Source organism: Ursus maritimus, unplaced genomic scaffold (genome assembly GCF_017311325.1).
Source record: "Ursus maritimus isolate PB19 unplaced genomic scaffold, ASM1731132v1 scaffold_4, whole genome shotgun sequence".
Taxonomy (NCBI): domain Eukaryota; kingdom Metazoa; phylum Chordata; class Mammalia; order Carnivora; family Ursidae; genus Ursus; species Ursus maritimus.
The window spans coordinates 47,199,685-47,211,411 of NW_024426552.1; the positions used below are offsets into that span (position 1 = coordinate 47,199,685).

General features: G+C 36.2%; 1 protein-coding gene across 2 annotated transcripts in view; it reads right to left on the reverse strand.

The window, feature by feature from the left end:
• Positions 1-11,727, reverse strand: part of SENP7 (SUMO specific peptidase 7) — a 155,316-nt gene that overhangs the window by 142,787 nt on the left and 802 nt on the right. For both annotated transcript variants that reach the window (XM_040621177.1, XM_040621178.1), the window contains one exon: positions 1,991-2,043. In XM_040621177.1, coding sequence (XP_040477111.1) covers positions 1,991-2,043 — 53 coding nt within the window. The remainder of the gene's footprint in view (positions 1-1,990; positions 2,044-11,727) is intronic.

The following is an 11,727-nucleotide window of genomic DNA, read 5'->3' on the forward strand; positions in this document are numbered from 1 at the left end:
AGATATCTATTTATTACAAAGTGAAGGAGTTACTTTACAATGGAATAACCAGATAGAAGCCATCTCAAGCAGGTAGTCAAGACTGACATCACCAGTAATAAGATGTATCATTATTGTGTATTGTGTATTCCTGAAAGGATATAGTAAGAAGGGCATATCATGTGATATTCTTCCCAAAAAGCCATAACTTTAATCTAATCATAAGAAACCTGAGACAGGGGCACCTGGCTTGCTCAGTTGGAAGAGCATGCGACTCTTGATCTCGGGGTTGTGAGTTCAAGCCCCACAATGGGTATAGAGATTACTTAAAAATAAAATATTTTTTAAAAAAAAGAGAGAGAGAAACCTGAGACAAACTCAAACTGAGGAATATTCAACAAAATACTGACAAAATCATAGTACTCTAGAAATGTCATGATCAAGAAAGAACAAAGATTAAAGAACGGTCATAGAATGAAGGAAATCAAGGAGACATGACACCTAAATGCAATGTGGGATCCTGGAATCGAAAAATGACATTAGTTTAAAAAAAAAAACAAAAACTAAAGAAATCCAAATAACATAGTTTAAAGTATTGTACAATTGTTAATTTCTTAAATTTTGGTCATTGCACTGTGGTTATATAAGATATTAACATTAGGGGAAGCTGAGTGAAGGGTAGATGCAAACTCTATTCAAATTTCTGTAAATCTTCTATAAATCTAAAGTTACTTGAAAATAAAAAGTTAAGGGACACCTGGATGGCTCAGTCTGTTAAGTGTCTGCCTTCGGCTCAGGTCATGATCCCAAGGTCCTGGGATGGAGCCCCTCGTTGGGCTCCTTGCTCAGCGGGGAGCCTGCTTCTCCCTCTGCCTGCCACTCCCCCTGCTTGTGCACTCACTCACTTGCTCTCTCTGGCATATAAATAAATAAAATCTTTTAAAAAAAATTTGTTTTTAAAGAAAAAGTTTAAACAATACTGTTGCACATCTAAAAATAAGAAAGAGAAATGTATTTACTCAATATTATGAGTTTCTAATGGTGGACTTCCAACTGCATGAAGCAGCAACCGAAAACAGAGCATTTCACTTCACTGGAGGTATTAAACACAAAAGTAGTAGCAGTCAATACAGACACATTTAAAACTGGGTATGGCAGCAATGTAAGAATTTATTTTTACCCCCCTCATTTATGTCACTTAAGCCAAATCCACAATTTTAAAAGAAATCATACCCACATATGTGAAGTAAGCCAAAGCAGAAGAGTACCTAAGGCCACGTTCTGTGTTAGGTCTTGTCTGTGTGCTCTTGATTCCCTCTCTACAGCCCTCGTTATGATTTCTTCTCCAAGTTTGTTCCATGAAATGTACCAAATTAAAGTTCTTTGTGCCAAATTAAAACTCCTCAGTGCATAATTTGGAATGCTTCAGAAAAAAGTTTCTAATAAATTATTATAATGTATATCAGGGTACTACTGTATTTAAATCACAAAATTCTAGAGGAAAAAAGATTATCTTTCTAAAAAGAAATTACATTTTTGAAACACTTCCTACATAGGTAGAAACTTCATTTTGCTTCTTTTGCTACTCTTGGCTTACACAAAAGAAATTAATTAATTTATTTATTTAAATAGAAAATATTTCAAATAGTCATTTTCAGCACATGACTTGAGCACAACCTTTCAGTATGTACAATATTACAATGAATGAACTTGAGGTATGCTACTATATTCAGTTATCAAAGAAATGCTGGGTTATGTTTTATATAAAATCTAAAATAAGGCCTAGAAAGTATACTGATATATCTTATAATGATTTAAACAAGGCAGGTCCCAGAAAGTGTTTCTTGGTTAACCTTTGAATTAATTAGAATATACCATTCCCTGAAAAACACTAATTAGTTAAGGTTTTATAATATTTTCTTTAAACTTTTATTAAAAAGACAAATAAAATATGTTCAACATTGGCAACTCTAAAGATAATGAATAGATTAAAAGCAAAACTAACGCATACCTTATGTAACTCAGAAGATGAAGACTTTTTCCTTTTTACGTCTGTGACAATTTCTACAAAGACATGATAAAAATCATCATTTAACATCTAAATGAAATAAACAATGTGGTAAAATAAATCCGTTCACAGCCATCCTTTGTTTTAAATTAACTTGCTAGAGTTAGAATTTACATTGATACATTTTACAGAACCTAACAGACTAAACATAAAGGTCAAAAAATAATCAGAAGAATAGCAAATTCAAACAAAATGCCTTCATTAAATAACATACGTATGATGACAATAGAAAAAAAGAAGAAAACTTGGTTCTAAGAACTAAATAAGATATTCCCTGGGGCACCTGGGTGGCACAGCGGTTAAGCGTCTGCCTTCGGCTCAGGGCATGATCCCGGCGTTATGGGATCAAGCCCCACATCAGGCTCCTCCGCTATGAGCCTGCTTCTTCCTCTCCCACTACCCCTGCTTGTGTTGCCTCTCTCGCTGGCTGTCTCTATCTCTGTCGAATAAATAAATAGAATCTTTAAAAAAAAAAAAAAAAAAAAGAACTAAATAAGATATTCCCTGGCAATAGTCCAATAGGTGTTCAATAAATGCCGGTTGAACCATATGACCAGATAAACTTTTATAAAAGGGGAGGTTGGGGGGAGGGGGGTGAAGCAAAACGTGAGAGGTATGTTTGGAATATTCTACAAAAACACTTCCAGTTCTACTACATATTCAGGCATCTCTGCAACTAGGAATAGTTTTTCTCCTCACCAACATTTTTCAGACTTCCTGTGGATTTTTCCTTTATGATTCTTTCATTTAATCAGCAAATAATTACTGAATGTCTATCAAGTGCCTGGCATGTTAAGCAGTGGAGATGGTATAATAAACAAATTAAACACAGTCTAAGCTTTTCAGGAACTTATAAATTTACTGGAATATATCACAGATTTCATAATCAAAATTAATAGTAGAAATCCACACATATGTAGTCACTTATTTATAAAAAGATATCACTACACTTAGGTAAGAAAGAGATGATCTTTACAGTAGGTAATGCTGAAGTAATCTGATAACCTAAAGGAAAAATAAATAAAGCTTGACCTCTATCTCACACTATAAACAAAAGTTAATTTTAAATGGATAATAGATTTAAATGTCAAAGATAAAACAAATAAAGCTTCTAGAATAAAAAGGGGAATAACTTCATGACCTTAGGGTAGGCAAAAATTTCTCAAACAAGACACAATTAGTACTAACCATAAAGGAAAAAATTAATAAACTCAACTTCATTAAAATTCATCAAACGTCATCATTAACAGAGTAAGAAGGCAAGCCATAGACTGGAAGATTATTATTTATCTACATACAGCATCGTGACAGTTAATAATACTGTACAATACATACATCTGTCAAAGGACTCAGACCAGAATATATAAAGGACTACAAAGCAATGGCAAGACAACCCAATCTTCAAATGGGCAAAAGCCTTCAACTGGGGGTACCTGAGGAGAGAAGGAATACTGACTAGAACAGGATACTGAGATGCTGGAAATGTTCTATATCTAGATTTAGGTCATTGTTACACAACTGTATTTTTATACAAGTACAAAAAGTCATCAAACCATACTAAAGATATGTTTACCCTGCTGTCATACTTCAACTTAAAAACAAAACAAAGCTTTAAAAACAACAATTATAACAAATGGACTATACCTTATTCAAAAATGTATAAAGCTGAAATAATTTCCCTAAGTTCATAATACATAGCAGTAATTTCACTACAGATATACATCAGAGATACCACAATAAAGTAAATATTACAATAAAGTGAGTCAAATGAATTTTTTGGTTTCCTAGTGCATATAAAAGTTATGTTTACACTCTACTGAAGTCTATTAAGTGTGCAACAGCACTATATCTAAAATAACCATATACATACCTTAATTAAAAATGTCTAATTGCTAAAAAATGCTACCCATCATCTGACCTTTCAGCATGTCTCAGGGAATTGGGGGCCCAAGGAGAAGAAGAGAGACACGGAACAGTCAGTAGAGCAATCAGAACACACACATTTATTAAGTTTGGTGTCTTATATTGCTGTGGTTCGTGGTGCCGTAAAACAATTTGCAAAAGTAACATCAAAGATCACTGATCACCAATCACCACAACAAATATAATGATAAAAGTCTGAAATATTCCAAGAACTACCAAAATGTGACAGAGACATGAAGCAAGCAAATGCTGTTGGAAAAACTGTGCCATGAAGTTTCAATTTGTAAAAAACACATTATCTGCAAAACACAATAAAGCAAAGCATAATAAAACAAGACATGCCTATATATGTATTTCCTGACGGAAACACTGATATAAAAATTATTTAACCTCTGTACTTAAGCTTTTGATAAATCTGATCAATTTTCAATAAAGTAGCATTCCTTAGACTACGAAAAATAAAAATTTTTAAATAAATGTTAAGAAAGCCCTTACCTTATATTCACTTTCTAGTGCATCTTAAATTTAATAAAATATGCATGTTTTAAAAATTATCAGTTGCCTAAATTGTAATTTATAGATTAATACTCCCAACTGACTCATGAGTTAAAAATGCATATTTCCCTTGGGGCACCTGGGTGGCACACCGGTTAAGTGTCTGCCTTCGGCTCAGGGCGTGATCCTGGCATTCTGGGATCGAGCCCCACATCAGGCTCCTCTGCTGTGAGCCTGCTTCTTCCTCTCCCACTCCCCCTGCTTCTGTTCCCTCTCTCACTGGCTGTCTCTCTCTCTGTCAAATAAATAAATAAAGTCTTTTTTTTTTTAATTAAAAATAAAAAAATAAAGCTTGACAACCTAAATTTTTACCCTGGCTTACTTGTGACTTCTGAGACTCTAAAACAAGGAAGAATACCCAGCTTTTCAATTAAGATTAAATTGAGATAGCCTATTTTATTTAGCATTATGTCTGGCATAGTTAGTACAAAATACATGATAACTATTATTTTAATAGTTTATACTGAAATATTACTCTTTAAGAGACCTCAGTATATTAGGATTAGCACACAGGAAAATCTAATTATTCTCATTCTAAATACATGAGTCAAACAGCTGAAAAATGTGACTTTTTCCCAAGTAACTTGTGAAATCATTCATTTACTCCAAAAACATTTATTTAAGATAATGATGATTACCACTGTCAGCCAGTAGGCTAAGTACACAAATTATTTTTATTTAGTCTTTACAAAAGCCTTATGAGATCAGTAATAGTATTATCACCATATTACAGATGAAGAATTTAGGCTGGGAGAATCCAAATAACTTTCCCAAAGTCACCATGCTGATTTCATCACTGGTCTAATATTACCAGAGGTAGCTTGCTTAACCAGTATATTCCAGGTATGCTGGATGCTATGGGGATATACGATTAATAAGACATTCCCTTGTCAGAGTCTGATATAAATATCATGTAAGAAGTACTAAGACCCATGGAAGTTCTGAAATAGATATGATTTGTTTTAAATCTGAGTTAATTAGGAGATAGTTCTTGGAAAGGCACAACTGAACTGAGCTTTGAAGTTTTAGATAATGAGCAAATTTTAGATAGAAATGGATAAAAGGACAGTACAGTGCCAGGTGCACTCAAGAGGTGAGTTATCATTTTAAGTATATACAAAGTAGGATAAAGCAGCCGGTATTAGCCAGCCTTCTAAATTATTAAAGACTCTTTTTTTTTAAAGATTTTATTTATTTATTTGACAGAGATAGAGACAGCCAGCGAGAGAGAGAACACAAGCAGGGGGAGTAGGAGAGGAAGAAGCAGGCTCATAGCAGTGGAGCCTGATGTGGGGCTCGATCCTGTAACACAGGAAACGTGCCCTGAGCCGAACGCAGATGCTTAACGAGTGCACCACCCAGGCACCCCTAAATTATTAAAGACTCTTATTAGAGTTTATCCACCTGGAAAGCAGTTTAGAGACAGCACCATAATAATGAAGTTCCAATCTGGATCTTTAAAGCTACTCAATCCTATCCATAACCATTCCCTGTGCTACCAGGTCTCTCTAATCTACTTTCCAATTCTCTGTCTTCCATCATCAGACGTGGGAATCCCATTCACCACCCTAGATGCCAATCCCCACAGCCTATTATCTTGCTAGTCTCCCATGTTTTATGTAATTCAACTCTACCCCTTCATCCACATTCTTCTCCATCTCTTCCCTTGCCCACTAAATTCCTTTCCAGAGTCAGTACAATGTTCTTAAATTCTGAATCTTTTTTGGAACATTTCCTCCACCTTAGTTTAGCTGAATCCTAGCTTTTTATTGACTACACTATTTTTTAAGGTTCTCTCAAGATTCTTCTCTCACTTATAAAATCAGGAGTAGAAATTAACAATCTCCTCCTCCCACTACCACTTCCAATTAATATTTTATCTTTATTGCATAATTCCTTCTTTAAAATTCCCATTAAGGGGCGCCTGGGTGGCGCAGTCGTTAAGCGTCTGCCTTCGGCTCAGGGCGTGATCCTGGCATTCTGGGATCAAGCCCCACATCAGGCTCCTCCACTAGGAGCCTGCTTCTTCCTCTCCCACTCCCCCTGCTTGTGTTCCCTCTCTCACTGCCTGTCTCTCTCTCTCAAATAAATAAATAAAATCTTTAAAAAAATAAAATAAAAAATAAAAACAATAAAATTCCCGTTAAGTTGGATATTTTACTTCACCTATATTTGTGATTGCCATGTAGTGACCCAATACCCTCTCCAACATTCCTAGAATTCTCTGATACTTGATTCATAGTCTTCTTCTCTATCTCTAAAATTTACCATCATTGTGAAGCTCTAAAACTTCCATAAGTCAACTCACTCAATAGACTCACCTTAATTTACTCCAACAAACTACTTCTACACATCCCCATTTCAGCAACATACATTTGTCAACGGATTTAAGGAATAGTACTGCACTTCCCAAGTTCTCAAAAGTGAGCTTCTCATTCTACAACCCAGAGTTCTTTGACCCTTTCATTTCCTCACTCACACTGAACCCATTTTTTGCCCCATATCTTGTCCTACCCTTTAACCTTAAATAAAACTAAACTCATTTTTTTCCAAATTCTTGCTGCTAGACTGCTTAGCACTGCTGAAGAAAGTCACATAATAGTAACTGCAACTACTACTACTACTACTACTACTACTACTACTACTACTACAAAACTTGTACTTGTTTTAATGACTTTCAAAATTACTTAACAATTCTTTTATTCATGCCTAATTGACCACCTAGTCCATTTTGAGCTCCCAATACCACCTGAAAGTCCTTTTTCCAAAGATGATTTCCTTACTTCATGTAGAAGCCATGACTGCAATATCCTTAACTTCTCAAAATTTATCTATATCTTTAGCTATCTTCCCTCCTTTCTGCACATCTCAAGAAACTATCTTTTGATTTCAATCTCCCCCATTTCTTCTGAAACCTCACCCTATCAATTATCTTCTATTTAATATCTTTCTCTCTCCACTCACCCCTTTCCCACTCCCTACTAACCTGATTTAAGTCACTTAGAGTCTAATGAAAGAAATTCCTGTCTACCTTATTTCCTACTCCAACTTGCTTCAGAAATCTTTTTTATATCTCATTTTCCTTGTTTCATTCAGCCTCTTGAAATCTGGCTTTTGTTCTTACTAAAACCAGTGGTAAAAATGACCTCCTAATTGCCAAATTCAACACTCTCATACTATTTTAACTCTAATCTACATTGCTTTTCACTCTCCTCCCTTGCTTCCCAAACCTCTCTTTCCTAATTTGCCTATCTGCCTACCAATGTCTCTTCCTCCCTACTCTGAAATTAAATGTGATTCAAGACTTTTCTCACTCTATACCTTCTGTGGGTAATTCCATTCATTCCAATGGCTTCAGCTAACATCTACGCAAATAATGTAGTTTTATGATTAATTGCAGATTCTGATTTTGAACTTCAGTCATGGTTCATTACACTTATAATGCAAAATATGCAGACATCACCTGAGCCTACTGAAACAATAAGTTGTATCATCATGGGACACTAGATCCTCAAGATGAAACTGGGGGGAGGGAAGAGTTTCAAACTCAAGTTAAGTGTGAATAACACTGCATGCTCAGCTACTCTCCTGAAGAGGCACAATGTACAAGAGCAAAAGGCTCTAAAACTCCTGCAATAAATAAATATTCTTATAATTACAGTCCTCATACTTATTTATGCAAGGAAACTTATTTTTTCCAAGACTCAAATGTCCTCAGACAGTAAAAGAAGTTAAAATTATGTATTTTGTAATCAGAAAGACCAGATTTTGAATCCTGGCTGTTTTTTACTTACTATTGCTAAAGCTGCTTACCCTCCCTAAATCCCAGTTTCCTCATCTGTAAATCAAAAATAATAACCACCTCACAGGACTTTTGAAAGAATTAGAGCTCGTAAAATTCTCAGTACATTGCTCAGTACTAAGTACTCAAAAAAACATGTATCCTTAACTTAAATAAGAATGAACACAGATTTCCAAGGATGTTGCCTGCAGCAATCAGTTGATAACCTGATATTCACTTGAAGTATCCTGTTTAATTCAAAGATTCATTTGAAAATTGTTATCCATGACTCTGTTATACTTTTGTTGTTGTAAAACGTTTCTAATGGTCATTCTCCCTTGAATGACCCATGCATTTAATTATTATTTCATTCAACTATTAGTGGACCAGTCTCTGATGCCAGATATTTTTAAATCTGTGTCCCATTTAATTTACTGCTTTTGTTTGATATGCGGTGAACTTGGAAAGTATTCATGCTCGTTGGGGTTACAAATAATTTTAAAGTACAGATTCAATATACTCTGAAGAAAAGCTTGAGAAGCTTCTCATGAGTGAACTTTAACATACAGACTTTGTAATTTCTCCTCTCACTGCTCAGAGACGCTTTTGTGCTTAATTCCTAATTCATGGACACATTCCAGAAAAGTAAGGTAAGCAGAGCTTTTGTGATTCTTTTACTTATGAAATTTTTCCTTTAATTTTAAAATATTTACCAATTCACTTAAATACAATAAACTCACTGTACGCTAACATGGCTAAAGTATTTTATGAAAAATAACTTTTTAAAAAAATACTGAGAAGAAAGGCATTATTATACCTATTTGCAAATCTCTTTAATGTCTGGCTTAATAAAAGACAACTGTTTTGGGATGCCTGGGTGGCTCAGTTGGTTAAGCACCTGCCTTCGAACCAGGTCCTGATCCCAGGGTCTTGGGATCAAGTCCCACATTGGGCTCCTTACTCAGCAGGGAGCCTGCTTGCCACTCCCCCTGCTTGTGCTCTCTCTCTCCCTGACAAATAAATAAAATCTTAAAAAATTATAATAAAGACAACTGTTCTCCTCCATCTGCTTCTGCATTCAATTTGTTACGATACATGTCATACAGACTCTGGAAAAGTCTACTGTACACTTGCTGGAGAATAAGAGGAAAAGGCAAACAACGTCTTAGAATTATTATAAGAACAGTTTTGACCTCACAGACTCAAAAGGGTCTCAGGGAACCCAGAGGCCTCTAGACCACACTTTAACAACCAGTGCCTAAAGCAGATACAGCCATGCTGGAAGTCATCCCACTCTTAGAGTTAACAGTTACCTGAGTCCATAAATTCTTGTTTTGTGTGTAGCTTCAATCAGTTGGAACTGGGTTTCTGCAATGCGCAACTAAAGAGTTCTGAGCAATACACTATACAACTCTTCACAGTTCTTCCTTATTTAGAAGAACATTTAGGGAAACCTAGTGCAGTCTCACAGAGGACACTCCAAAACTTCATGTTTTTTTTTTCTACTGCTATCCACCTTCTACTTCTAACTTACAAGCCTTCCTGTTTTATTAATCAAATTCCTCTCTTTGGGTATTATGAAATCCCGATGACCATAAATGTCACTTCCGGTCATGAGTTCAAGTCAGCAACCACTCCTAATGAAATGGCAAATATATGCACATAAATGTCACACAGAACCCAGAATTCCTTCAAACCAACTGATTAGTTTTATTTGATAATTTAGGTGAAAATTAAATATACACTATTTAGAATCATTGTTAAAAACTGATATTCATCTCTTAAAACCAAATGAATACAGGAGAACAGCTAGGTAATATTAGATTTGAGAATGGGCTTTATACAATAACAATTAACTTTTGAGAAAGGACAGTTCCAAAAGAAAGTCATGGGGGGGGGGAATCTTCTCCAGAGGGATAGCTAACAAATATCACTGTCTTTTAAGAAATAACAGCTTCATTTTCAAATTTTACTTCCCACAACCACTTGCATCGAGTTAACTGTAATAAATAAATAACTCTAAGTGTTTAACAATGGAAAGGAGCTGGGATTTGCTGAAGGACCAGGTTAATATCTTGCTGCTCCCCGCCCCCCAAAAAATGTATTAAGCCAAGATGAAACGCACTTATTGAAAAAAAGCTGTGCATCTTAAACTGAGGAATAATAACACCTAAAGTTCTATTAGAAAGCACACAAAAGTCACCAGATAAACAATGTGCATTTTCCTAACATGTAAATTTTACATTAAGGTCTTAAAGGAGAAAAAAGTATATTAAAACAAACACTGATCTATTGGAGGCCTATATTTATACATATGTAACAAGTGTACTTTCAACGGCAAAGAATATCAAATGCACACACACACAAATGATAACAATAATTGCTTATCAAAAGGGACTGAGGTTTTTAACTGCTTCAAGCAATGTCCCATAAATCCTGTCCACTTCTACTTTGCAAAAAAAGGCAGGAAAATGCTTGAGATGCATTGCCACAAGGGACTCCTAATAAACTTGCAATTGTTGACTGTCTCTGCAAGCGGTACCGTAAGAAAGGAGAAATGAAACGAAATAATTGATTCATTGGGTGTTAGTTTGTGTACTAGACTGTAAGTTTAATTATTAAAAATAGAGTCCTCCCCCTCTCCTCCTCTGGTTCGTCCACAGGACTTGACACGAGGAATCGAGGTACTCTTAGTGGATGAGATCTTTGACAAAAACTTGTTACTGGGAGGAGCTCTACCTCATGTCTTATAATTCCACTTTTGTGTTTCCAAGATGTGGTACCCCAAACTGACGACAGTCATTTAAACCGTAAAGCAATTTCAAAAATAAAAATATGCTGAGAACGAAAACACAATGGAAGCACGGCTTCAAATCCTTTGTTCGACTTTTTAATCACTTCTGGAAGAAGCAGCAAGAGGCTGGAAAAGAAAAAGGTTATTAAAAGGGTCTGTTTAGAAGAACGAAACCCGTTGCAGCAATTATCTGAGGGACGAAGTATTAGCAAGCCCAGCCTTTCCCTCTTTGCAGCCGCTTCTACCTGCCCCGAGATAAGGGGGTGAGAAAGAGGCTAAGTGGAGAATCAAAGGAAAAGAGAAAAAGTGGGGTCAGGCGTTGGAAGTGAAACTGGTACATGGGAGGAATTAGAGGAAGGCGTGGCAGGACAGCGGCAAACCAACCGGGAAGATCCCTGGGCCGAGGAGACTCAAACAAGGTGTTTGCGGGAAGAGTGAAAAACTGGAAGGGGTGCTGGGGTGGAGAGCGGCCAAGGCTTCGGTGACAGCTTGGACTTGGTCTTCGACTCGCAGGGGCGGGGGAGACCCGGGAGTCTTCCATTGTGCGCGCCCCTCCGCTCCTGCCTTCCCCTCCCCTCCCTGCACGAGCCCGAGCCCGAGCCCGAGCCCGAGCCCGAGCCCGAGCCC